Source organism: Ceratotherium simum, chromosome 30, assembly GCF_057802395.1.
Source record: "Ceratotherium simum simum isolate JZ-2026a chromosome 30, ASM5780239v1, whole genome shotgun sequence".
NCBI lineage: Eukaryota > Metazoa > Chordata > Mammalia > Perissodactyla > Rhinocerotidae > Ceratotherium > Ceratotherium simum.
In genome coordinates this window covers 20385193-20409761 of record NC_141929.1, presented here as the reverse complement: position 1 = coordinate 20409761, position 24569 = coordinate 20385193, and the positions used below count along the sequence as shown (strand labels likewise).

Below are 24569 nucleotides of genomic sequence, written 5' to 3'. Positions count from 1 at the left end.
GTGTCTGTTTTTGTACCAGTACTATACTGTTTTGATTACTATTGCTTTGTAGTATGTTTTGAAGTCAGGGATTGTGAAGACTCCAGTTTTGTTCTTTTTTCTGAGGATTTCTTTAGCTATTCGGGGTCTTTTGTTGCCCCATATGAACTTTAATATTCTTTTTTCTATTTCCATGAAGAATGTCATTGGGATTCTGATTGGGACTGCGTTGAATCTGTAGATTGCTTTAGGTAATATAGACATTTTAACTATGTTTATTCTTCCAATCCATGTGCATGGGATATCTTTCCATTTCTGTCATTATCAATTTCTTTCAATAACGTCTTGTACTTTTCATTGTATAGCTCTTTCACTTCCTTGGTAAGATTATTCCTAGATATTTTATTCTTTTTGATGCAATTGTAAATGGTATTATCATTTTGAGCTCTCTTTCTGTTAGTTTGTTATTAGCATACAGAAATGCAACTGATTTTTGTAGGTTGATTTTGTACCCTGCGACTTTGCTGTAGATGTTGATTATTTCTAATAGTTTTCCAATGGATTCTTTAGGGTTTTTTATATATAAAATCATGTCATCTGCAAATAGTGAGAGTTTCACTTCTTTGTTGCCTATTTGGATTCCTTTTATTCCTTTTTCTTGCCTAATTGCTCTGGCCAAAACCTCCAGTACTATGTTGAATAAGGGTGGTGAGAGTGGGCAGCCTTGTCTCGTTCCTGTTCTCAGAGGAATGGCTTTCAGACTTTCCCCATTGAGTATGATGTTGGCTGTGGGTTTGTCATAAATAGCCTTTATTATGTTGAGGTACTTTCCTTCTATACCCATTTTGTTGAGAGTTTTTATCATAAATGGATGTTGGATCTTGTCAAATGCCTTCTCTGCATCTATTGAGATGACCATGTGGTTTTTATTCCTCATTTTGTTGATGTGGTGTATCATGTTGATTGATTTGCAGATGTTGAACCATCCCTGTGTCCCTGGTATAAATCCCACTTGATCATGGTGTATGATCTTTTTAATGTATTGCTGTATTCGGTTTGCCAATATTTTGTTGAGGATTTTTGCATCTATGTTCATCAGCGATATCGGCCTGTAATTTTTCTTCTTTGTATTGTCTTTGTCTGGCTTTGGTATCAGGGTGATGTTGGCCTCGTAGAATGAGTTAGGAAGTGTTCCATCTTCCTTTATTTTTTGGAATAGTTTGAGAAGGATGGGTATTAAATCTTCTTTGAATGTTTGGTAAAATTCACTGGAGAAGCCATCTGGTCCTGGACTTTTATTTTTTGGGAGGTTTTTGATTACTTTTTCAATATCTTTGCTTGTGATTGGTCTATTCAGATTCTCTATTTCTTCTTGGTTCAGTTTTGGGAGGTTGTATGAGTCTAAGAATTTATCCGTTTCTTGTAGATTGTCCAATTTGTTGGCATATAATTTCTCATAGTATTCTCTTATAATCCTTTGTATTTCCATAGTATCCGTTGTAATTTTTCCTCTTTCATTTCTAATTTTATTTATTTGAGCTTTTGCTCTTTTTTTCTTAGTAAGTCTGGCTAAGGGTTTGTCAATTTTGTTTATCTTCTCAAAGAACCAACTCTTTGTTTCATTAATCCTTTCTACTGTTTTTTTTTTTTTTTTGGTCTCAATTTCATTTATTTCTGCTCTAATGTTTATTATTTCTCTCCTTCTGCTGACTTTGGGCTTTGTTTGTTCTTCTTTTCCTAGTTCTGTTAGGTGTAATTTAAGGTTGCTTATTTGGGCTTTTTCTTGTTTGTTGAGGTGGGCCTATCTTGCTATGAATTTCCCTCTCAGGACCGCTTTTGCTGCATCCCATATGAGTTGGTATGGCATATTTTCATTTTTGTTTGTTTCCAGATTTTTTAAATTTCTCCTTTAATTTCATCAATGATCCATTGCTTGTTCAGTAGCATGTTGTTTAATCTCCACATCTTTGTCACTTTCCCAGTTTTTTTCTTGTGGTTGATTTCCAGTTTCATAGCATTATAGTCTGAAAAGATGCTTGTTATGATTTCAATCTTCTCAAATTTATTGAGGCGTGCCTTGTTTCCCAACATATAGTCTATCCTTGAGAATGTTCCATGCATGCTTGAAAAGAATCTGTAGGCAGCCATTTTTGGATGGAGTGCTCTGTATATGTCTACTAGGTCCATCTCGTCCAGTTTTTAAGTCTACTGTTTCTTTATTGACTTTTTGTGTGGATGATCTATCCATTGATGTAAGTGGGGTATTAAGATCCCCTGCTATTATTGTGTTGTTGTTAATATCTCCTTTTAGGTTTGTTAATAGTTGCTTTAAGTACTTTGGTGCTCCTATGTTGGGTACATATATATTTACAATTGATATGTCTTCTTGGTGGAGTGTCCCTTTCATCATTATATATTGCCCCTCTTTGTCTCTCTTAACCTGTTTTATCTTGAAGTCTACTTTGTCTGATACAAGTATGGCAACATCTGCTTTCTTTTGTTTGCCATTAGCTTGGAGTGTTGTCTTCTATCCTTTCACTCTGAGCCTGTGGTTGTCTTTAGAGCTGAGATGTATTTCCTGGAGGCAGCATATTGTTGGGTGTTGCTTTTTAATCCATCCTGCCACTCTGTGTCTTTTGATTGGAGAGTTCAATCCATTTACATTTAGAGTAATTATTGATATATGAGGCCTTAATGTTGTTGTTTTATAGCTTATTTTCCAGTTCTTTTGCATTTCCTTTGTTTCTTGTCCCATGTGTTTCAGACTGCCAATTCTGTTTGGTTGTTCTGTCTTATGACTCTTTTGGTTTCGCTTTAGGATCATATGTGATTTTGTTCTGATTATTTGTTTAGTGGTTACCTTGACGTTTATATAAAAAATCTTGTATATGAGATAGTCCATTATCTGATGGCCTTTTATTTCCTTATACTAAGTCAATTCAATCTCTTTCCTCTTCCCCTTCTAAGTTATTCTTGTCACAACTTATTCTATCTTGTGTTGTGGGTGTTTGTTTAAAGTGATTAGGTTATATTTATTTTTGGTGATTTCCTTCCTTTGATCTTTGATTTTGGTATCTAAGTGGTTGCTAATCTATTCCGGTAAAGATCTACTATTTTTCTGACTTTGTCTACCTATTTTTCTCCTTGCTCCAAGCTTTGTATTCCCTTTCTCTTCTTTTTTTCAGGCCTGAGGGCCTTCTTGAGCATTTCTTGTAGTGGGGGTCTCGTGGCCATGAACTCCCTTAGCTTTTGTTTATCTGGGAAAGTTATTATTTCTCCAACATATTTGAAGGATATTTTCGCTGGATTGAGTATTACTGGCTGAAAGTTTTTGTCTTTCAGTATTTTGAATATATCATTCTGGTCTCTCCTAGCCTGTAAAGTTTCTGTTGAGAAAGCCGCTGAGAGCCTGATGGGAGTTCCTTTGTACGTTATTTTTTGTTTTTGTCTAGCTGCCTTTAATATTTATTTATTTATTTTTCCCCCCAAAGCCCCAGTAGATAGTTGTATGTCATAGCTGCACATCCTTCTAGTTGCTGTATGTGGGATGCGGCCTCAGCATGGCCGGAGAAGCAGTGCGTCGGTGCGCACCCGGGATCCGAACCCAGGCTGCCAGCAGCAGAGCGCGAGCACTTAACCGCTAAGCCACGGGGCCGGCCCTAGCTGCCTTCAATATTGTTTCTTTGTCATTGACTTTTGCCAGCTTTACTACTATATGCCTTAGAGTGGGCCTTTGCCTGTTGACATATTTAGGCGACCTATTGGCTTCACTTACTGGTATTTCCTGCTTCTTCCCCAGATTTGGGAAGTTCTCAGCTATTATTTCCTTGAATAGGCTCTCTGTTCCTCTTTCCCTCTCTTCTCCCTGAGGAATACCTATAATTCTTATGTTACATTTCCTAATTGAGTCGGATATTTCTCAGAGACTTTCTTCATTTCTTTATAGTCTTAGTTCTCTCTCCTCATCCATCTGGAGCATATCTGTATTCCTACCCTCTATAATGCTAATTCTTTTCTCCATATTGTCAGCTCTGTTCTTTAAAGACTCCATATTCTCCTTTATCTCCTCCACTGTGTTCTTCATCTCCATCAATACTGATTGGTTTTTCTTCATGATTTCAATCTCTTTTGTGAAGAAACTCCTTATCTTGTTGAATTGTTTATCTGTGTTTTCTTGTATTTCGTTGAGCTTTTTTATGATAGCTATTTTGAATTCTCTGTCATTTAGGTTACGGATTTCTGTGCCTTCAGGGTTGATTTCTGGGTGCTTGTCATTTTCCTTCTGGTCTGGCGACTTAATGTACTTTTGCATCATGGTTGTTATATTGGCTTTGTTTTTCCTCATCCTGGAAATATCTGGTTGCAGTTTCCACCTGCCAGCATCGTGTGGGGGTCAAAGGCTATGTAATCTGAGCCCCCTGCACTCCACCCTGGCTGCTCTGACTGGTCGGCTGAGCTGCAGTGTCAGGCATGCGGGGGGCAGGGGCTCTCTCTTTTGCCCGTTGGGTACCGGGGGAGGGAGTGCTTCTCACTCGCCCCTCATTATCTGCTCTCCTGGAGCGCTCAAATGTTGATGGCACCCCTGCAGCAGGTCTGAGTCCTCTGTGTGGGAGTTTCCCACTGGCTGAGAGAGCCCAAAGAGCTACGGTTTCCCCACAGAGGGCTGTCCCTCCCCATTCTCTGGGAGCCACATGACACAAGTTGCTGATCTGATGGGGAGGGAGAAGATTTCTCCTTACCTCTCCCCACTTCCTCTGGGGGCCACAGCACGTCCACTCTCAGATGTGTGGCACTGTGGGTCTTTCTGATGTCCCTTTGTGCTGTGTGAGAGTCCCTTGTTGGTCTATGATTGACCTTTTGTTGTATCTTATTGGGGGAAGAGTTTACAGGAAAGCTCACTCTGCCATGATGCTGACATCACTCTCCAAATATTTGTTTTCTTTACTAGATATAGGAACATTCAGGTTATCTGTGTCTTCTTGAGTGAGCTTTGGTAGTTTGTGTCTTTCAAAGAACTTGTCCAATTCATGTAAGTTGTCAAATTCAGTGTCACAAAGGTGTTTCTACTATTCCTTTATCATCTTTTTAATGTCTGTTAAGATCTATAATGATGTTACCTCTCATTTCCAATATTGGTTATTTAGGCCTTCTCTCTTTATTTCGTGATTAGTCTGGCTAAAGGATCCATTTTATTGATCCTTTTAAAGAACTAGCTTTTGGTTTCATTGATTTTTCTCTATTCTGTTGTTTTTCTATTTCATTGGTTTCTGATCTCTTTAATATTTCCTTTGTTATGTTTACTTTGAGTTTAACTTGCTTTGTTTTCTAGTTTCTTAGGTGGAAACTAATATAACTGATTTGAGAGCTTTCTTCTTTTCTCATGCAAGCCTTAATGCTATAAATTTCCCTATAAATACTGCTTGTGCAGCATCTCACAGTTTTTTAATGTTGTAGTTTCATTATCATTCAATTAAAAATATTTCTAATTTCCTTTATGATTAATTCTTTGACTCATAGGTTTGTGGTTTTTTTTGTTTTTGTTTGGTTTGTTTTAGTACTGAGTTGTTTAATTTCCAGATATTTGGGGATTTTCTAGATGTTTTATTTTTATTCATTCCTAATTTAGTTCAATGTGGTCAGAGAACACACTCGGTGGGTTTTTAGTTTTTCTGTCTACTTGTTCTGTTTTGTGAGGGTACCTGGGGAAATTCAAAACTATGCTGCCACTACCATCTTCCCACTATCTTCCTAACTTTTAAGATTTTCATATCTGCAACAGTCTAGATGCATCCAAAATGACCCAAGTTACTGGAATAAAATTAATTCATTAATTCAATTAATTAAATAATTAATTCAATAGGTTTTTGTTATGCTTTGAAATATGTCTCTTCAAGTATAACTTAGAAAATAATAAATACTTACTGTTATTTGCAAGAGTGAGTCCAATAAATGAGCAAATAGGGCGAATTATCTCAGGTTTCACGCAATTTATTAACCAGTCATTAGCATGTGGAAAAAGTGAACAGCAAAGCATTTGATTCTCATCTGAAAGGAGACAAAGTCAATCATGTTTTAATATATTTGGAAAATATCATTTTCCATTTGTTTTTATCTTTATTTTTATCTTTAAATATTTGAGATAATTACCATTTTGAGGATTGTTGACACAGACACACAGAGTACTACACACTGAAGACCACAACTGATAACTCTGGAAAACATTTTTATCTGACAAATTCAACTCATATTTTGAAAGAACTGACCTATTAGGTTAAAAAGAACAGGAAGTAAATTAATACAAATGTGTTAAGGTCTTAAGAAATGAATAATAACAAGAAATTCATATTTGCTCACCTGAACAACTGTGACAAAACTGTAATACACCCTGTTTCTCTCACAAGCGTTTGTCCAGCCCCTTAAAAAAATAGCCATATTACATGAATATGACTTTTATTTAGAAATAATTTTGCAGAAATGGAAAATATCTAAGTAGTATTTTTAACAAATAACTTTTAAATCACTTTAAAGCATTACTAAATATAAGAATTACCATAGATAAATATGAGTCATCAAGATTATTATGGAAAATACACTTAACTATGTTTAGAGAATGACAGCATTCAAATTTCCTCTAAAAATCACAAAACATTTATCTTGTATGATTCTATGTTACAATACCAAAATATGCTCCAAAACAGGAAAAAAAAATTCAAAATAGAAAAAAAAATCTAGAAGCGTTTTATTTATTTTGTGTGTGTGTGAGGAAGATCAGCCCTGAGCTAACATCCATGCTAATCCTCCTCTTTTGTTTTTTTTGCTGAGGAAGACCGGCTCTGAGCTAACATCTATTGCCAATCCTCCTCCTTTTTTTTCCCCAAAGCCCCAGTAGATAGTTGTACGTCATAGTTCCACATCCTTCTAGTTGCTGTATGTGGGACGCAGCCTCAGCATGGCCAGAGAAGCAGTGTGTCGCTGCGTGCCCGGGATCCGAACCCGGGCCACCAGCAGTGGAGCATGCGCACTTAACCGCTAAGCCACAGGGCCAGCCCATAGAAGTGTTTTAAATGCTTATAAAATGTCTAACAGTTTGAAGACTTAAATAAAGCAATGTTTAAAAATAAACTTTGCCTGGGCAGTAGGTATACAGGAACACTCTCTACTATCTTTGCAACTTTTCTGCAAATCTAAAATTATTCCAAAATAAAAACTAAAAAATCCCCCAAAACTAGCCAAGAGCTACATGAAACTTAAGGCCATTGTCGGCTGATACAGTAAATACTGTAACGAAATGCCCAATTCAGTGGATAAATCAACCAAATTAATTCATTAAGTGCCTCTCTTGTTTTTAAAGCTGTTCCTTTTCAATGTTAATTAAACAGTACAAATCACTTTATCATTTCTTAAAATTAACAAATATCAAACAATTAAATGTATGCTATCAATTCTGTTTTCTTTAAAGCTAGTAGCTCTCAGAAGTTAGTAAGACTTTAAAAAGACACTGATATAAGGACTAGAATAAAAAGATTGATAATGACTGTTCCAATTTATTGTTTTTTTTTAAATGTTTCTACAACATAAGAAAAGGTACTTACTATTATTTGAAACTAGAACCAAAATAACATAGACAGACATTCTTTTCAAATTTGTGTTTGAATCATTATTAGATAAGAACCAAGTTAGGTCATCAAACAATTCTGAAGTACACAAAGTCTGCTGACAGTAAACTGAAATATAAAAATATAATTTTAATTTCTATGCATTAGAACAAGTTTTAAAATATGCTGAACAAAATATACAGTTGCCAAATAGGATGGTTCTTAACCAGATCTCATTTCATTGACATTTATTAGTCATACAACAAGATTTCTGACAAATTGATATGTGCTTACTCAGTTAGCAGATCAAAGCAGCAGTATCTTAACCAGAAGTATTTGATCTAGCCTCTAAAAGATGTATCACAATCCCCCAGAATTTCCAATAAAAACCTAACTAAACCAAAAATAAAAATAAAATATGACAAAAAAAATTTTAAGAGGATGGGTAAGTAACAAAACATAGCAAGAGAAAATTTTAAGAAAAATCAGAAACCTGCTTTAGAAAGCAGAGGTACAAATGATATTTGTCCTATTTTTTAAGACTTTTCTAGAAATAAAAATATCTTTTCAAAAAGCAAAAATGATACCTACCTGACAGTGGGGTTTTTGTGTGTGTGATAAACATGCAATAAACAGAATTTTTAAAAAGTAATTTGAAACAGGCATATAATCAGCATTTTATCTAGTGTCTAGAACCAGCTATTAGATTCTCTCTCAAAGGCAAGGACGATATTTTATTTATCCCCAGTGCCCAGCACAGAGCTTAGTTCTTAATAAGTGATGAAGATATATTTAGTGGATGAAAAGATAAGAATATAAAGTTGTTTGACAAACAATAGTTTAGATTCAACCTCATTTCACATATACTACAGAAAATATTTTCCCCAAATGAATTTCTATACACAGAGCATATTTGTCCACATACAAGATGGTTGTGGGTTATCTTTATCTTTTGATTTAAGTATCTGGAAATAAAGACAAAGAACAGAATGGAAAAACCAGAGATAGACCACCACATATTAAAACTCATTAAGTGATAATGGCAGCACCTCAAATCAACGTGAAAAATATTTACTTTTTAGTAAGTGTAAAACAGGAAACAACTACCGTGTTTCAACGTAATAAATATAATAGAAAAATAAAGAAAGAAAGAAGAAATGTTAGAATAGATGGATTGCCATACAAAAACGATAACAGTAGATCCATTCATCACACCATACCCCAGGAAAGTCCAAAAAGATAAAAAATGTAAAAGTAAAAAATAAAACCAGGGCCAGCCAGGTGGCATAGCAGTTAAGTGCTCGAGCTCCGCTTGGGCGGCCTGGGGTTCGGAGGTCTGGCTCCCAGGCGCATATCAATGCACTGCTTGTCAAGCTATGCTGTGGCAGTGTCCCATATAAAGTAGAGAAAGATGGGCACAGATGTTAGCCCAGGGCCCATCTTCCTCAGCAAAAAGAGGAGAACTGGCATCAGATGTTAGCTCAGGGCTAATCTTCCTCACAAAAAAAATAAAAAATAAAACCATACAGGTACCAAAAGAAAATGTGGGTGGATTCCCCTATAACCTGGCAGTATGGAAAACTTTCCTATGATTCAAAATCCAGAAGAAAAAGAGAAAGATTGATGAATTTCATTTTCATAAAAATAAAAAACTTTTGCATGGCAAAAAAAAAAAAGGTAAGCATAGTAAAAGACAAAATGAAAAAAATGTTTCCAACTAATGGCAAGAAAAATTGTGAACGATTTTGAAACGGATGAAAATGATTACTGAATGTCCTGTCTAGCACACCCTTCTAGATTATCTGTGCCTTTCACTGTCTTTGGGCTATTTTACAACTCTGTAAATTGTAGAAAACTGATAGTAACTCAAGTTATTCTTGTTCATAGAAATGCAAAACATTTTGGCCAGTGGAATGCAATTGATTTTTGCCCTACAAATACTGACCAGTTATGTGGCTATTTGCAAATCTATTTCAGCATTCCCAAATGCCTATATTGTTTTTTGCCACTGACTTTGAAACAGTTGTAATATTTTACTGGTTCCTTCATTAATCGATAAGTTAAATAAAATCTTTGGTATGCATTAATTTAAATAAATAAATAAAATACCTGGATAAAACTATCCAGACATGTAAAAAAGGAAATTTAATTCTAAAATTACTTTTTAAGTAGTTCATTAAAGTATAACACAATGCTTGAAGGACAATGAAATATAGTTTTTATATTTTACCATTTTGTTCTGCAACAGTTCCTAATGTATATAAAGCCGCTTCTTTTACCATGCTATGTTCACTTGACTTTGCAAGATTTTTTACAAATATCAAACCACCGATATCCCGAAAATAAACAGCTGCATTACCTGTAGGGTGTGCAGAGAAAACAAAATAGAAATGATATTTATGTTGATTATTCTTTTAAAGATAAAATAAATCACATGAACATAGTAATATAACATGTAGAGTAACTGAGTGGAAGAGAAAGAACTATGCATATTTCATACACCACAGTACTAAAGAATTAGAATCACAGATAAAAATTCACTATCATGTCTTACTGTTTTGTTGACAAATTGAATGAATAGTGACCAAAGCATCCTTTTGTGAAAAAGGGTTGTCCATTTGATACTTCAGACACTCCAATAATAAGTTCAGGTCAGTCTTCATTTCTAAAGAATAAAAATTTCATTATTTTAAACCAAATGTTTTCTTTCAAAAACCACTTAAGTTTCACTTTCTAAATATCTTTGTAAAGTTTTTGTAAATAAGTATGTATTACTTTTACAATCTAACAAACAATAAAGATACATAAAAGGAGTATGTTCCTTAAATAAAAGAGCTTTAAATGAACTTATAATTATTTGGTTTTCCCCTTGCATGAAATATAGAAATAGAAAAAGCCAATATTATTCTCTTTAAATAAAGCTACACTGGTTTTAGGGGCCAGCCCAGTGGCATAGTGGTTAAGTTCGCACACTCGGCTTTGGTGGCCTGGGGTTTGCCGGATCAGATCCTGGCCATGGACCTTCACACTGCTCATCAAGCCATGCTGAGGTGGCATCCCACAAAGAGCAACTAGAAGGATGTACAACTATGAGATACAACTATCTACTGGGGCTTTGGGGAGAAAAAAGGAAAAAAGGAGGAAGATTGGCAACAGAAGTTAGCTCAGGGCCAATCATCCTCCAAAAGAAAAAAGGCATTAAAAAAACCTAACATTATTTGTTGAGTGTTTAAAAACAAATAAATAAAGCTACACTGGTTTAAATATCTGCCATTTAGAAACGAACTGAATGAAAATGAAAATACAACATATTAGAATTTGTGGGATGCTACTAAAGCAGTATTTAGGAGGAAATTTATAACATTAAATACCCATATTAGAAAACAAGAAAGGTCTCAAATCAACGACCTCAGCTTCCACCTTAAAAAACTAGAAAAAGGGTAAATTAAACCCAAAGTTAGTAGAAAAAAGGGAATTATAAAGATCAAGGCTGAAATCAATGAGATAGAGAACAGGAAACAACAGAGCTGGTTCTTTGAGAAGATCAATAAAACCAATAAACTTCTAGCCAAACTCATCAGGAAAAAAGGAGCAAAGATACAAATTACCAACATAAGAATGAGGAAGATGGCATCACCACAGATTCTACAGATATTCAAAAGATGATATTGTTTATGTACAACTTCATACCTATTCAATGACCTAGGTAAAATGGAGAAATTGTGTGAAAGACACAAATTACCAAAACTCACTCAAGAAGAAACAGATAACCTGAATAGTCCTATATCTATGAAAGAAATTGAAGTCATAGTTAAAAATATTTCTGCAAAGAAAACTTCAGGTTCAGAAGACTTCATTTGTAAATTCTTCCATACATTTAAGGAAGAAATAATATCAGTTCTACACAAACTTCCCAAAGTTTGGAGAGAAGGAATACTTCCCAACTTATTCTATGAGATTGGCATTATCCTTATACTAAAACTGAAGCCATTAGAAAGAAAAAAAAGAAAACTACAGACCAATATCCCTCATGAACATGCATACAAAAAATCTAAACAATTTTAGCAAACTGAATCCAACAATATATTGAATTAACAATACATCATGACCTAGAGGGTTTATCCCAGGAATGCAGGGTTGGCTTAAGAATCAAAAAATCAATCAATGTAATATAACAAACTAAAACGGAAAACCATATGGTCATTTCAATAGATGTAGAAAAAACATTTGATAAAATCCAACATCTATTTCCAATAAAAAATAATTCAGCAATCTTGGAATAGAAGGAAATCTCCTCAACCTGATGAAGTACATCTACCCCAAAAAACGTACACTGACATCATACTTAACAGGGAAAAACTGAATTCTGTCTCCCTAAGATCAGGAACAAGACAGAGATGTTTAACATTGTACTGGAGAGCCTAGTCAGTGCCCTCAGGTAAGAAAAAAGAAATAAAAGGTGTCCAAATGGGAAAAGAAACAGAAAACTATCTGCATTCCCATACAACATGATCTTCTACACAGATAATCTGATGGAATCTACAAAAGACCTACTAGAACTAATAAGCGAGTACAGTAAGGTTTTAGAATATTCATTTAACATACAAAAATCAATTATATACTAGCAATAAACAATTAGAAATTGAAATTTAAAAACAACGTCATTTATAATAGCATCAAAAATATGAAATACTTAGGGATAAATCTGACAAAAGATGTGAACATGTACACAGAAAATTAAAAAATACTGCTGAGAGATATTAAAGAAGATTGAAATAAAGGGAGTGATATACCTTGTTCATGGGTTGGAAGATTAATTGTTTCTTTGTTTTTGTTTTTTTGTGGGGAAGATTAGCCCTGAGCTAACATCCGATGCAAATTCTCCTCTTTTTGCTGAGGAAGACTGGCCCTCGGCTAACATCTGTGCCCATCTTCCTCCACTTTATATGGGACGCCATCACAGCATGGCTTGACAAGCGGTGAATAGGTGGGCGCCTGGGGTTCCAAACCCGTGAACCCTGGGCTGCTGAAGCAGAGTGCGTGCACTTAACCACTATGCCACCAGGCCAGCCCCAGATTAATTGTTAAGATGTCGATTCTCCCCAAATTGATCTATAGATTCAATGCAATCCCAAAAGGCTCTTTTGGTAGAAATTGACAAGATGATTGTCAAGCCAAAGGGCCGGCCCTGTGGCTTGGTGGTTAAGTGCGCGCGCTGCGATGCTGGTGGCCCGGGTTCGGATCCCGGGTGCGCATCGAGGCACCACTTCTCCGTTCATCCTGAGGCCGAGTCCCGCATACAGCAGCTAGAAGGATGTGCAGCTACGACATACAACTATCCACTGGGGCTTTGGGGGGAAAAAATAAAATAAATAAAATCTTTAAAAAAAAAAAAAAAAAAGATGGTTCCAAAATTCATATGAAAATGCAAAGGACCTAGACTAGACAAATAATTCTGAAAAAAAATAAAGCTGCAAGACTAACACCGCCTGATTTCAAGACTTGTTATAAAGCTACAGTAATCAAAAGAGTATAATATTGGCACCAACATAGACAAAGAGATCAATGAAACAGAATGCAAATCAATGGATCAATGAAACAGAGGCCAAAAATAAACCCATACATATATGAACAGCTGATTTTTTACACAGGCAAAAATGCAATGCAGAGAGAAAAGGATAGCCTTTTTAACAAACAGTGCTGGAAAAACTGGATATCCATATTCAAAAAACATAATAAAACTTGAATCCATACTTCACACTATATATAAAAATTAACTCAAAATGGATTGCAGACCTAAATGTATAAAACCTAAAACTATAAAACTTTTAAAAGATAACATGGGAGAAAATCTTTGCAACCTTGGATTAGGTGAAGATTTCTTAGACATGACACTAATAGCATAATCTGTAGAAAAATAATGAATAAATTGGACTTCATCAAAATTAAAAACTTCATTCTCTTAATAGTGTTTTCTGAAGCATAGAAAAGACAAGCCACGACCTGGGAGAAAATCTTTGCAAAGCACATATCTGATAAAGAACATACATCCAGAAAATATATACGCCTCTCAAAACTCAACAATAAGAGAACAAACCACTCAATAAAATAATCGGCAAAAGATTTGAACAGACACTTCAACAAAAAAGATATACAGATAACAAGCCCATGAAAAGCTGCTTAACATCATTAATCATTAGAGAAATGCAAATTAAAACCACAAGGCTATACCATTACATTTCCACTATAATGACTAAAATTTAAAAGACTGACCATAACAAATGTTGGCAAAGATATAAAGGAACTGGAACTCTCATATACTGCTGGTGGACACATAAAATGGTACAACCACTTTCAAAGTTTAGCAGTTTTGTAAATTGTTAAACATACACCTCCCATTTGATCCAGCCATTCCACTCTTAAGTATTTATCCAAAAGAAAAGGAGATATATGTCCACACAAAGACTTGTATCCAAATGTTCATAGCAGCATTATATGTAATAGCCAAAAACTGTAAACAACTGAAATGTCCATCAACAGATGAATGGATAAACAAATTTGGGTATAACTATACAATGGAATACTACTTAACAATAAAAAAAATTAACTATTGATACATGCCACAACATGGATTAATCTCAAAATAATTATGCCGAGTGAAAGAAACCACACAAAAAGAGTATATACTATATGATTCCATGTATTGAAAAAATGCATAACAGAAGGCATATCAGCAGTTACTTGAGGCAAGGGAGTCTGGGAAGAGACAGGAAGGAGGTATTACAGAGAGCATGAGGATATGTTCACTATCCTGATTCTGCTGATGTTTCCATGGGTATATACATATGTCAAAACTTATCAAAATATAAATTTAAATATTTATTTGCAACTAAAAAGGAATCTCTAATAGACAGTCATTTTCCTATATAATTCTTTACTATACCCTTTAAAAAATTTCTTCTCAGATGTGGTATATAAATACAATGGAATACTACTCAGCCCTAAAAAAGACAAAATCGTCCCATTTGCAACAACATGGATGGACCTTGAGGGTATTATGTTAAGCGAAATTAGCCAGACAAAGACAAACGCTGCATAATTTCACTCATGTGGAAGATAAACAAACACGTGGACAAAGAGAACAGATTAGTGGTTACCAGAGGGGAAGGGGGTTGGGGGGTGGGCATAAGGGGTAAAGGGGCACATACATACAGTTACTGATAAATAATAATGTACAACTGAAATTTCACAATGTTATAAACTATTATGACCTCAATAAAATAATTAAAAGAAATTTATTCTCTTGGTTTTAAGGATTTAAATAAAATTGCATATAGATTTTGACATAATGCTTGAATTAACATTTAAAGTTCTCAAAGATATATGATGAAGGGAGGACAAAAAATTATAGAGGAGTACACTAAAAGAAATGAAGATCTACTGTCAATCAATATTTAGTTTTCCTCTTGAAAGAAATTCAACTGACAATCTGGTTCAATGAAATAACTCATGACTCAATTTGTTAATGAAAAACCATAGTACAAAGGTTATCCCTAAGTTGTCTTGGAGCAATAGCAAACGTTTATTGATCATGTTCTACATTAATAGAAACTGTAAGGAGCTTAGTTTGACTGTATGGATATCAATACACCACTTGTCAATTAACAACATGCTAGAAAGGATTTTTGATGGGACATGGTGATTTTCAATCCTAGGCACAACTGCAGAGTGCAAGAAACTTCTTTATGTACTCCCCTCTCACACTTTGATATTTCCTATCATAATCCCTCCCTTTCCAGAGAAAGCAACTACTGACATCTACAATGTGGTTTTATCTTCTCCAGGCTATGTAACCTAGCTCCTTCCATAATTCCTGAAGAAAATAAATCAGCCAACAAAAACTGAAGTATACTATATCAAAAGCACAAGCAATAAAAAAACGAATAAATTGGACTTAATACTGAAAATTTTTGAACTTCAAAAGATATCATCAAGAATGTGAAAAGACAACTCACAGACTGGAAGAAAATATCTGCAAATCAGATATCCAATAAGGGTCTTATGTTCAGAATACATAAAGAACTCTTAAAACTCAATAACAAAAAAAAATACAATTAAAAACCATGCAAAGAATTTGAATAGACATTTCTCCAAAAAAGATACACAAATAGTCAATAAGTATACAAAAAGATGCTCAACATCATTAATCGTTAGGGAAACGCAAACCAAAACTACAATTAGATAGCACTTCACATCCACTAGGATGGCTATAAACAAAAAGACAAATTATAACAAGTGTGACCAAGGGTTTGGAGAAACTGGAGCCCTCATACATTGCTGTAGGAATGTAAAATGGTACAGCCACTTTGGCAAACAGTCTAGCAGTTCCTCAAAGGTTAAACATAAATTTACCATAGAGGGGCCAGCCCCATGGCTTAGTGGTTAAGTGCGTGCGCTCTGCTACTGGTGGCCCGGGTTCAGATCCCGGGCGTGCACCAACGCACTGCTTGTCCAGCCATGCAGAGGTGGCGTCCCACATACAGCAACTAGAAGGATGTGCAACTATGACATACAACTATCTACTGGGGCTTTGGGGAGAAAAAGGGCAAAAAAAAAAAAGGAGGAGAATTGGCGATAGATGTTAGCTCACGGCTGGTCTTCCTCAGCAAAAAGAGGAGGATTGGCATGGATGTTATTTCAGGGCTGATCTTCCTCACACAAAAAAAATTCACCATAGACTCAACAATGCCACTCCTAGGTACACACCCAAGAGAAATGAAAACATATATCCACACAAAAACTTATACACAAATGTTCATAGCAGCATTATCCACAATGGCCAAACAATGGAAACTCAAATGTCCATCAACTCTTGAATGGATAAATAAAATATGATGTATCTATTCAATGAAATATAATTCAACAACAAAAAGGAATGAAAATACTGATACAACATGGATGACCCTTGAAAACATTATGGTAAGTGAAAGAAGCCGGTCACAAAAGCCCACGTATTATAAGATTCCATTTGTATGAAATGTCCAGAATAGGCAAATCTAGAGAAAGAAAATAGATTAGTGTACCTAGGGTCGCCGGGTGGGGGTGGGGGGCTGGTGACTGCTAAAAGCAGTGGAGTTTCTTTGGGGGTGATGAAAATGTTCTAAAATTGATTGTGGTGATGGTTGCACAATATTGTGAATACACTAAAAACAACTGAATTGTATATTTTAAATGGGTGAATTGTGTGGTATGTTAATTATAACTTAATAAAGTTGTTACTACATACAAAAAAAAAATTACTGGTACGCTTTGCAGTTGACCAAATGACCAAAGCGGCCCCAATCACAGTTCTTTTGGGTGATTGACATGGACGCTGGGAAAGAGTCTCTCTCCTTTCCAAATCTTAAAATGTATGTAAATTTGGCTCTTCACTTCCTAGGCCAAACTCTGGACTGTTGTCATTTGTCAGAACAGCTCTATCACTGATATTTTCAACTCTATAATTTTACTTCTTGAATATTACCCCTAATTCTTTCAACTGTCGTACTTTCTTATTCTTACATTTACTCCTTGATCCCTAAGATCTCTAATTCCTTTATTCCTGTTCTCCAAGACTTCTAGTTTCACTTCCCTCCTTATTCATCCCAGATACCAGGATTCATCACCTCACTTATTATCTTGCTAGGATTCCTTTGACCCCTTGTCCTTCTACTAAGCATGTTTTATAATCCTAACCATGACTCAAAAACACTTTCCTTTCTTTGCTCGTTCAGCTCAAATTTGGGAATTGCTAAAGGAAAAAAAAAATTTAAGCAATTATGCCATTACAAATATTTTGTATGCATTCCAAGTTACAACCCCCAACTCTACTTAGCAATCTCATCCAAGGTCAGCTCTATCTCCCATTCCCTTCTGCTTTATCTCCCATTTTCCTCAATGGCTATTCCAAATCTTCAGCTCTCTTCAAACCTCCAACCCCAGACCCACATCTCACTCTCTTCCATTTTATGTTTTTCTTTTTTTTTTTTGAGGAAGATCAGCCCTGAGCTAACATCCATGCCAATCCTTCTCTTTTTGCTGAGGAAGACCGGCTCTGAGCTAACATCTATTGCCAATCCTCCTCCTTTTTTTTCCCCAAAGCCCCAGTAGATAGTTGTATGTCATAGTTGCACATCCTTCTAGTTGCTGTATGTGCGACGCTGCCTTAGCATGGCTGGAGAAGCGGTGCGTTGGTGCACGCCCGGGATCCAAACCTGGGCCGCCAGTAGCGGAGCGCACGCACTTAACCGCTAAGCCACAGGGCTGGCCCCCATTTTATGTTTTAATTTGGGTTTCTCCAGAAGTAGACTATGAGACAAGGACTTGAATGCAAATACTTTTCTGAGAAGGTGAGATAGGAAAGGGAAGGCAGACAAAAGTAAGTTATCATTATGGGTAACTGGAGCTTAGTCTCACTGGGAAACTCTAGAAGCCAGGGTACAGCCATGTGTCTCAGAGTCATCCCAGCCAGAGGGTGAAGAGTATTTATCCATCATTTCCCATCAGTCATTTGTTTAGGGCTGCTCCCAGGGAAAGAGCCATTAATTATCTGGCATCTCTGGCTTGCCTTGCTCTCTGGGCAAAGCAGATTACCAACGCCAGAATAAACCCTCAGCCAAAAAGACACAGATGTTAGGCCTCACAGAATTCCCAAAACACTTTCTACAATACAGAATTCCTACAAAATATCTACAACCACACCCATTCTTATCTCTTCCTCTACAATATCAGAACAGGTATCCAGTTCCCTTCCTGTTCATGGTTAATCCATTCACCTGTGTTCTGGGACCCTGTAGTGACCACAACTACCATAGTTTGGTGGGTTTTTTTCCTGTCCAGAAGGATTTCCCTCCTCCTTCTTGTGGTTTCTTTGGAGAGCTCTTCCTTACAACTCTGGGTTTCCCAGTTGTATGAACTGATACATTTCCTTTTTTGCTTGAACTAGTTTGAGTTGGATTTCTCTCACATGCAACTCAAAAGACACTATTACAGGCTCATGACCTCCTTAAAACTATTCATTTAACAAATCTTTATTGAATGTATACTGCGCATCCTCTCTGTACCAGATGGGAATTCTGATTCCAAGGAACTCACAATCCAGTGATGGAGACAGAGAAGGATGTAGGTAACTCCCATAGTGTGATAAATGGTCTGAGAGCGGCATCTACCATTATCCTCTAGTTTCTTCAACCTCTCTCTCTCCAGAATCCCTATTCACTCTTCATACATTCTCGTCTCTAAACCCCTTATAAGACCCCCTTAATGTTACAACCTCCCTCTAGTTACTGCCATATATCTTCAGTCAAGCTTTTAAGAAGAGTAAGCTATTCATATTGTCTTCAGATTCTTATTTCCCACCGAGACCTCAGTATATTGCAATCTGGCTGAAATCTATTAAATTTACTGTTAATAAAACAAACGACCTCCTAAATGCAAAATCCAGTGTATAACTCAGTCATCATCCGTGGACATTTGACACTGATGCTCTCAAGGAATCTTTCTCACGAAGCATTCTCCAAAGGCTGATTTCCAAAATCCACATTCCTGACTCTTCATTCACCTTTCAGAATTTTTCTGTCTTTTTTTGAGGGCCCTCTTCCTCAGCCAAACTCTTATGTAATGGTATGCATTAAGGAACACTATTCTGGGTGTTAACCAGTGGCGAAAGCAGTTAAGTGTGCATGCTCCGCTTCGGCGGCCCAGGGTTCTCAGGCGTGGATCCCAGGCTTGCACTGACGCACCGCTTGTCACGCCATGCTGTGGCGGCATCCCATATAAAGTAGAGGAAGATGGGCATGGATGTTAGCTCAGGGCCAATATTCCTTGGCAAAAAGGAGGAGGATCGTCATCAGATGTTAGCTCAGAGCTGATCTTCCTCACCAAAAAAAAATAATAATAAATAAGTAAAAAATAAAGGATTTAAAAAAACAAAAAGGAACACTATTTCTCATCCTTTCCTTTTTAAATATTTCCTCTCTGGTTAATCTCCTCCATGCCCATGAATTTAATTTCCAACTCTCTGATGACAACTCTGAAATCTGTATTTCCAGGTATACTTTGATGGTGGTTCTCTCAGGTTCCCACTGTTCTTGTATATACCTCCATTAAGTCAGATATCATATGGTATTCTAATTATCAGCATGCCTTTTCCTATTAGAATGTCAGTTTCCCGAAGTCAGTGTGACAGGCACAGAGTAGGTACACAATAAATATTTATATAAATTGCTGAATGATTCTTTCATTTCCTGGATCCTGTCAGATAATCTGCAGTATATCCCACAAATATATTATAAAAGTAATTCCAGCGTGGCCCGGTGGCATAGTGGTTAAATTCAACGCGCTCCACTTCAGCAGCCCAGGGTTCACAGGTTCGGATCCCAGGCATGGACCAACACCACTCATCAAGCCATGCTGTGGTGGCAACCCACATACAAAATAAAGGGAGACTGGCACAGATGTTAGCTCAGGGCCAATTCCTCAAGCAAAAAAAAAGAAAAGAGGAGGATTGGCAACAGATGTTAGCTCAGGGCCAATCTTCCTCACCAAAAAAAAAAAAAAAACAACACAAAAACAACAACTAATTCCAGATACGGTCATGTGTCACTTAGTGGCAGATATATTCTAAAAAATGCATCGTTAGGCTATTTCGGCACTGTGTGAACATCATGGAGTGTACTAATATAAACCTAAATAGTATAGCATACTACACACCTAAACTATATGATACTAATCTTATGGGACCACCACTGTATATGTGGTCTGTAGTTGACCAAAACGTCATTATACAGTGCATGACTGTTTATGAACCACGAATTTCTCACCTTGTATTTTCTTTGTGTCCTCACTTTCCATGCTTCTCTGTATTCTTTTTCCTTATATTTAATCTGTAAGATAAAAGTATTTTCTCAATTTAAATCAATGTTTGAGAATTTCAGAGTTATAAACGCAAAAGGGTAGGGAAAGAATAGTTTTCCTGAAGCCAGAAGAACAAGGATTGAATCTACAATTTATTAGATGTGTGATTTAGGGGGTGCTTAAGTTCTCTGAGGCTAAGATTCCTCATATGTAAAATAAGAAATTCCTACTTCATAAAGTTGTTATAAGAATTAAATTTGAAAACATACATAAATGCATCTGGCATTCTTAAGTACTACAAGCATTCAATGCATTTTAATAAATAAACACACGAATGATTGGTTGACTGAATCAAATTGATCCTCTTCTGGTCCTACTTCCTCATTTTCCTCCCTGTAAATTTTCATACCACTGTTTAGAGTGGGCACCCGTCCATGAATCAGATTCAGAAGTTAAACACACAAACACAAACACACACACACACACACACATACACTTTAGAACTGCATTTCTCTTCATAAGTAATGCTAAAAATTTTTCTAACAACCCATGGTTTTTTCGACATAGTGTTCCACTATCAAGCTTAAGTCTTTTTTTATGTATCATTTGTTAAAAGAATTTTTAAAATAATTGGCAACCCTGATATAGCCTCTCATATGCTTTAAAATGCTAAACTGATTTTTTAGAAAAATGTGTCAGAGTCCAATTAACTTCTTAGAGCAATGAATCAGGACTCAGAACTCTAAAATTCCTATTTACTTCAATACTATGTGGTTAAAGGGAGATACCTAATTATCCTTTTTATTTTTCATTCTCTCAAAATAAAAATAAAATTCCCAAACAAAAAAGAAATTTAATAATAAATGTGAGAATTTTTTATAGAGTAATGTACAAATATATACTAGTTTTGCCATTTTTTAACCTAAGTATTCCATTAAAAGAGGAATGGTTAGGTACATTATAGTACATCCACAGGATATTGTTACAAGAATACTGATGTTTACTTGAAATGCTTAATAGCCAGGAAAAATGCTTCTGTTACAATGTTAATCAAAAAGAGGAAGACAAAATTTTACCCATAGCATGATCCCAATTATGTATAGCCAAACAGAAAATAAAATTAGGTGGAAAACAGTAACATGTTAACATTTGTTGTCTTTAGCTGGTGGTTTTATGGTGTTTTATTCCACTGTTTTCTATTTTTCACAATTTTTATAATAGTAAAAGCTTCTAATGTTTGGCAAGTCCTATCATAGGCCAGGCTCTGTTCTATAAACCTTATAAATATTATCTTTTTAGTCTTTACAACAACCCTACGAGGGAGCTGTAAGGATGGAGATAGACAATGAGAGGGTAAACAATTTGCCCAAATTCAAACAGCCAGTTAGTGCCAGAGCTGGAATGGGAACCAAAAAAATCTGAGGCCATGCCCTACATTCTTATCCTCTAGTATACTGTCTCTCATATGTAAATATGCATTACCTTTAGGCAAATGGGTTAAGATTTGGAAAAGGAAAACTAAATTAAAAAACAGACTTAAAAAAAATGGACTACTGGAAGAATAAACATAGTTAAAATGTCTATATTACCTAAAGCAATCTACAGATTCAATGCAATCCCAATCAGAATCCCAATGACATTCTTCACAGAAATAGAAAAAAGAATACTAAAATTTATATGGGGCAACAAAAGACCCCGAATAGCTAAAGAAATCCTAAAGAAAAAGAACAAAGCAGGAGGCATCACAATCCCTGACTTCAAAACATACTACAAAGCAATAGTAATCAAAACAGCATGGTACTGGTACAAAAACAGACATACAGATCAATGGAACAGAATTGAAAGCCCAGAAATAAAACCACACGTATACGGACAGCTAATTTTCGACAAAGGTGCTAAGAACATGCAATGGAGAAAGGAAAGTCTCTTCAATAAATGGTGTTGGGAAAACTGGACAGCCACATGCAAAAGAATGAAAGTGGACCATGTGCTATCGCCATTCACAAAAATTAAGTCAAAATGGATCAAAGATCTGAAGGTGAGACCTGAAACTATAAAACTCATAGAAGAAAATATAGGCAACACACTATTTGACATTGGTTTTAAAGGAATCTTTTCGGATGACATGCCTACCCAGACTAGGGAAACTAAAGAAAAAATAAACAAGTGGGACTTTATCAGATTAAAGAGCTTTTATAAGACAAATTAAACCAGAATCAAGATGAACAAACAACCAACCAGCTGGGAGAGAATATTTGCAAAACATACATCTGACAAGGGGTTGATCTCCATAATATATAAAGAACTCACACAATTGAACAACAAAAAAACAAACAACCCGATCAAAAAATGGGCAGAGGAAATGAACAGACACTTCTCCAAGGAAGATATACAGATGGCCAATAGGCACATGAAAAGATGCTCAACATCACTAATCATCAGGGAAATGCAAATCAAAACAACACTAAGATACCACCTCACGCCTGTTAGAATGGCTATAATCACCAAGACAAAAACAACAAATGTTGGAGAGGATGTGGAGAAACAGGAACCCTCATACACAGCTGGTGGGAATGCAAATTGGTGCAGCCTCTATGGAAAACGGTATGGAGATTCCTCAAAGAATTAAAAATAGAGATGCCCTATGATCCAGCCATCCCACTACTGGGAATCTATCCAACGCACCTGAAATCAACAATCCAAAGAGGCTTATGCACCCCTATGTTCATTGCAGCATTATTCACCATAGCCAAGAAGTGGAAGCAACCTAAGTGTCCCTTGACTGACGATTGGATTAAGAAAATGTGGTATATATATACAATGGAATACTACTAAGCCATAAAAAAAGACAAAATTGTCCCATTTGCAACAACATGGATGGGCCTGGAGCGTATTATGTTAAGTGAAATAAGCCAGAAAGAGAAAGACAAACACTGTATGATCTCACTCATATGTGGAATATAAACCAACACATGGACAGAGAAAACTGGACTGTGGTTACCAGGGCAGTGGGGGTGGGCACAAGTGGTGAAGGGAGTCATATATGTGGTGATAGACAAACAAAAATGTACAACCCAAAATTTCACAATGTTAGAAACCATTAAAACATCAATAAAAAAAAAAATGGACTACTGTATTATATGTGGAGGTTTTTGCTTTGCGAGGGAGTTTAAAGACTATTTCCTTAGTTTTAATTAGTCAATCTATTCTGCTTCTTAATGTAATTTTATTTTTAAAGAGGGATATAATTTTTAAATCTAAATGTCCTGAAATTGAAACTGACAACATACACTACCTCCTATTCCCCTTTGTCTTTCTTATACTGTTTTCTAATAAATGGTTACTTTGCACAGTAAAATTCAAGTTTGCCAAGTACCTAGCAGCAGTTATACAAGCCATCTATTTACTAGCTAAGTGCTTGAAAACATCCACAGCAAAGGACAAGTTATAACTTTCAAGGGATTGATAATTTAAAAAATTACATTTAAAATTATAAAATACAGTCTATTCCCAAGAACAAAAGCATCTGCCCAATAAAGCAGATTGAAGACAGTAATTTAGTGAACAGATGCAAACTGTAAGGAACAACAAGGTTTCATTATTTACTGTATTTTCACAGGAAGAAAAGTGCTTTTTCCAGGTAACAGGAAGAAACTATCCCATTTACCGTATCCACTCAATCTACTCCCAAAAATAGTACTGTTAACTCAAATTCAAATTTAAGCAAGAAAATTAGCTGAACTCTTTTACTCGGCTTAGAAAATGGTAACATGAAAAGCTTTTAGAAATCTGAATATCACCCCAAAATATCCAAAAGATAAATGGTATCTTTCTGTGTAAGGCTGGCAGGGCTGAAAATCCTACCACTAACCGCCATCACTAAATTGTTGACAGCCAGTACCCAGCCTGGACTCATATATAGCGGAAAGTTTCCTCTAAAGTAGGAGAGGCAATGGAGAAAGGGTCGATATACAAGTACGTGTAGTATAAACCTTGTGTTACAACAGTTTAACTAGATAGAGAAATAACCGCCACTCAGGACCAGAAAACAAGACGAGGGCACCAGGAGTCACTCTGCAACATTAACTTTCAGACTCGGTA

At 35.8% G+C, this 24569-nt stretch overlaps 1 protein-coding gene across 1 annotated transcript in view; it reads right to left on the bottom strand.

Annotated features, from left to right (window-relative positions):
- TERB1 (telomere repeat binding bouquet formation protein 1) overlaps positions 1 to 24569 on the bottom strand; it is a 53676-nt gene that overhangs the window by 28241 nt on the left and 866 nt on the right. Inside the window, exons 2-8 of the mRNA XM_004431687.3 lie at positions 20435 to 20497; positions 10129 to 10239; positions 9805 to 9933; positions 7572 to 7703; positions 6334 to 6394; positions 6127 to 6242; positions 5902 to 6024 (exon numbers count right to left, since the gene is read on the bottom strand). Coding sequence (XP_004431744.1) covers positions 5902 to 6024; positions 6127 to 6242; positions 6334 to 6394; positions 7572 to 7703; positions 9805 to 9933; positions 10129 to 10239; positions 20435 to 20465 — 703 coding nt within the window. The 5' untranslated portion in view covers positions 20466 to 20497. The remainder of the gene's footprint in view (positions 1 to 5901; positions 6025 to 6126; positions 6243 to 6333; positions 6395 to 7571; positions 7704 to 9804; positions 9934 to 10128; positions 10240 to 20434; positions 20498 to 24569) is intronic.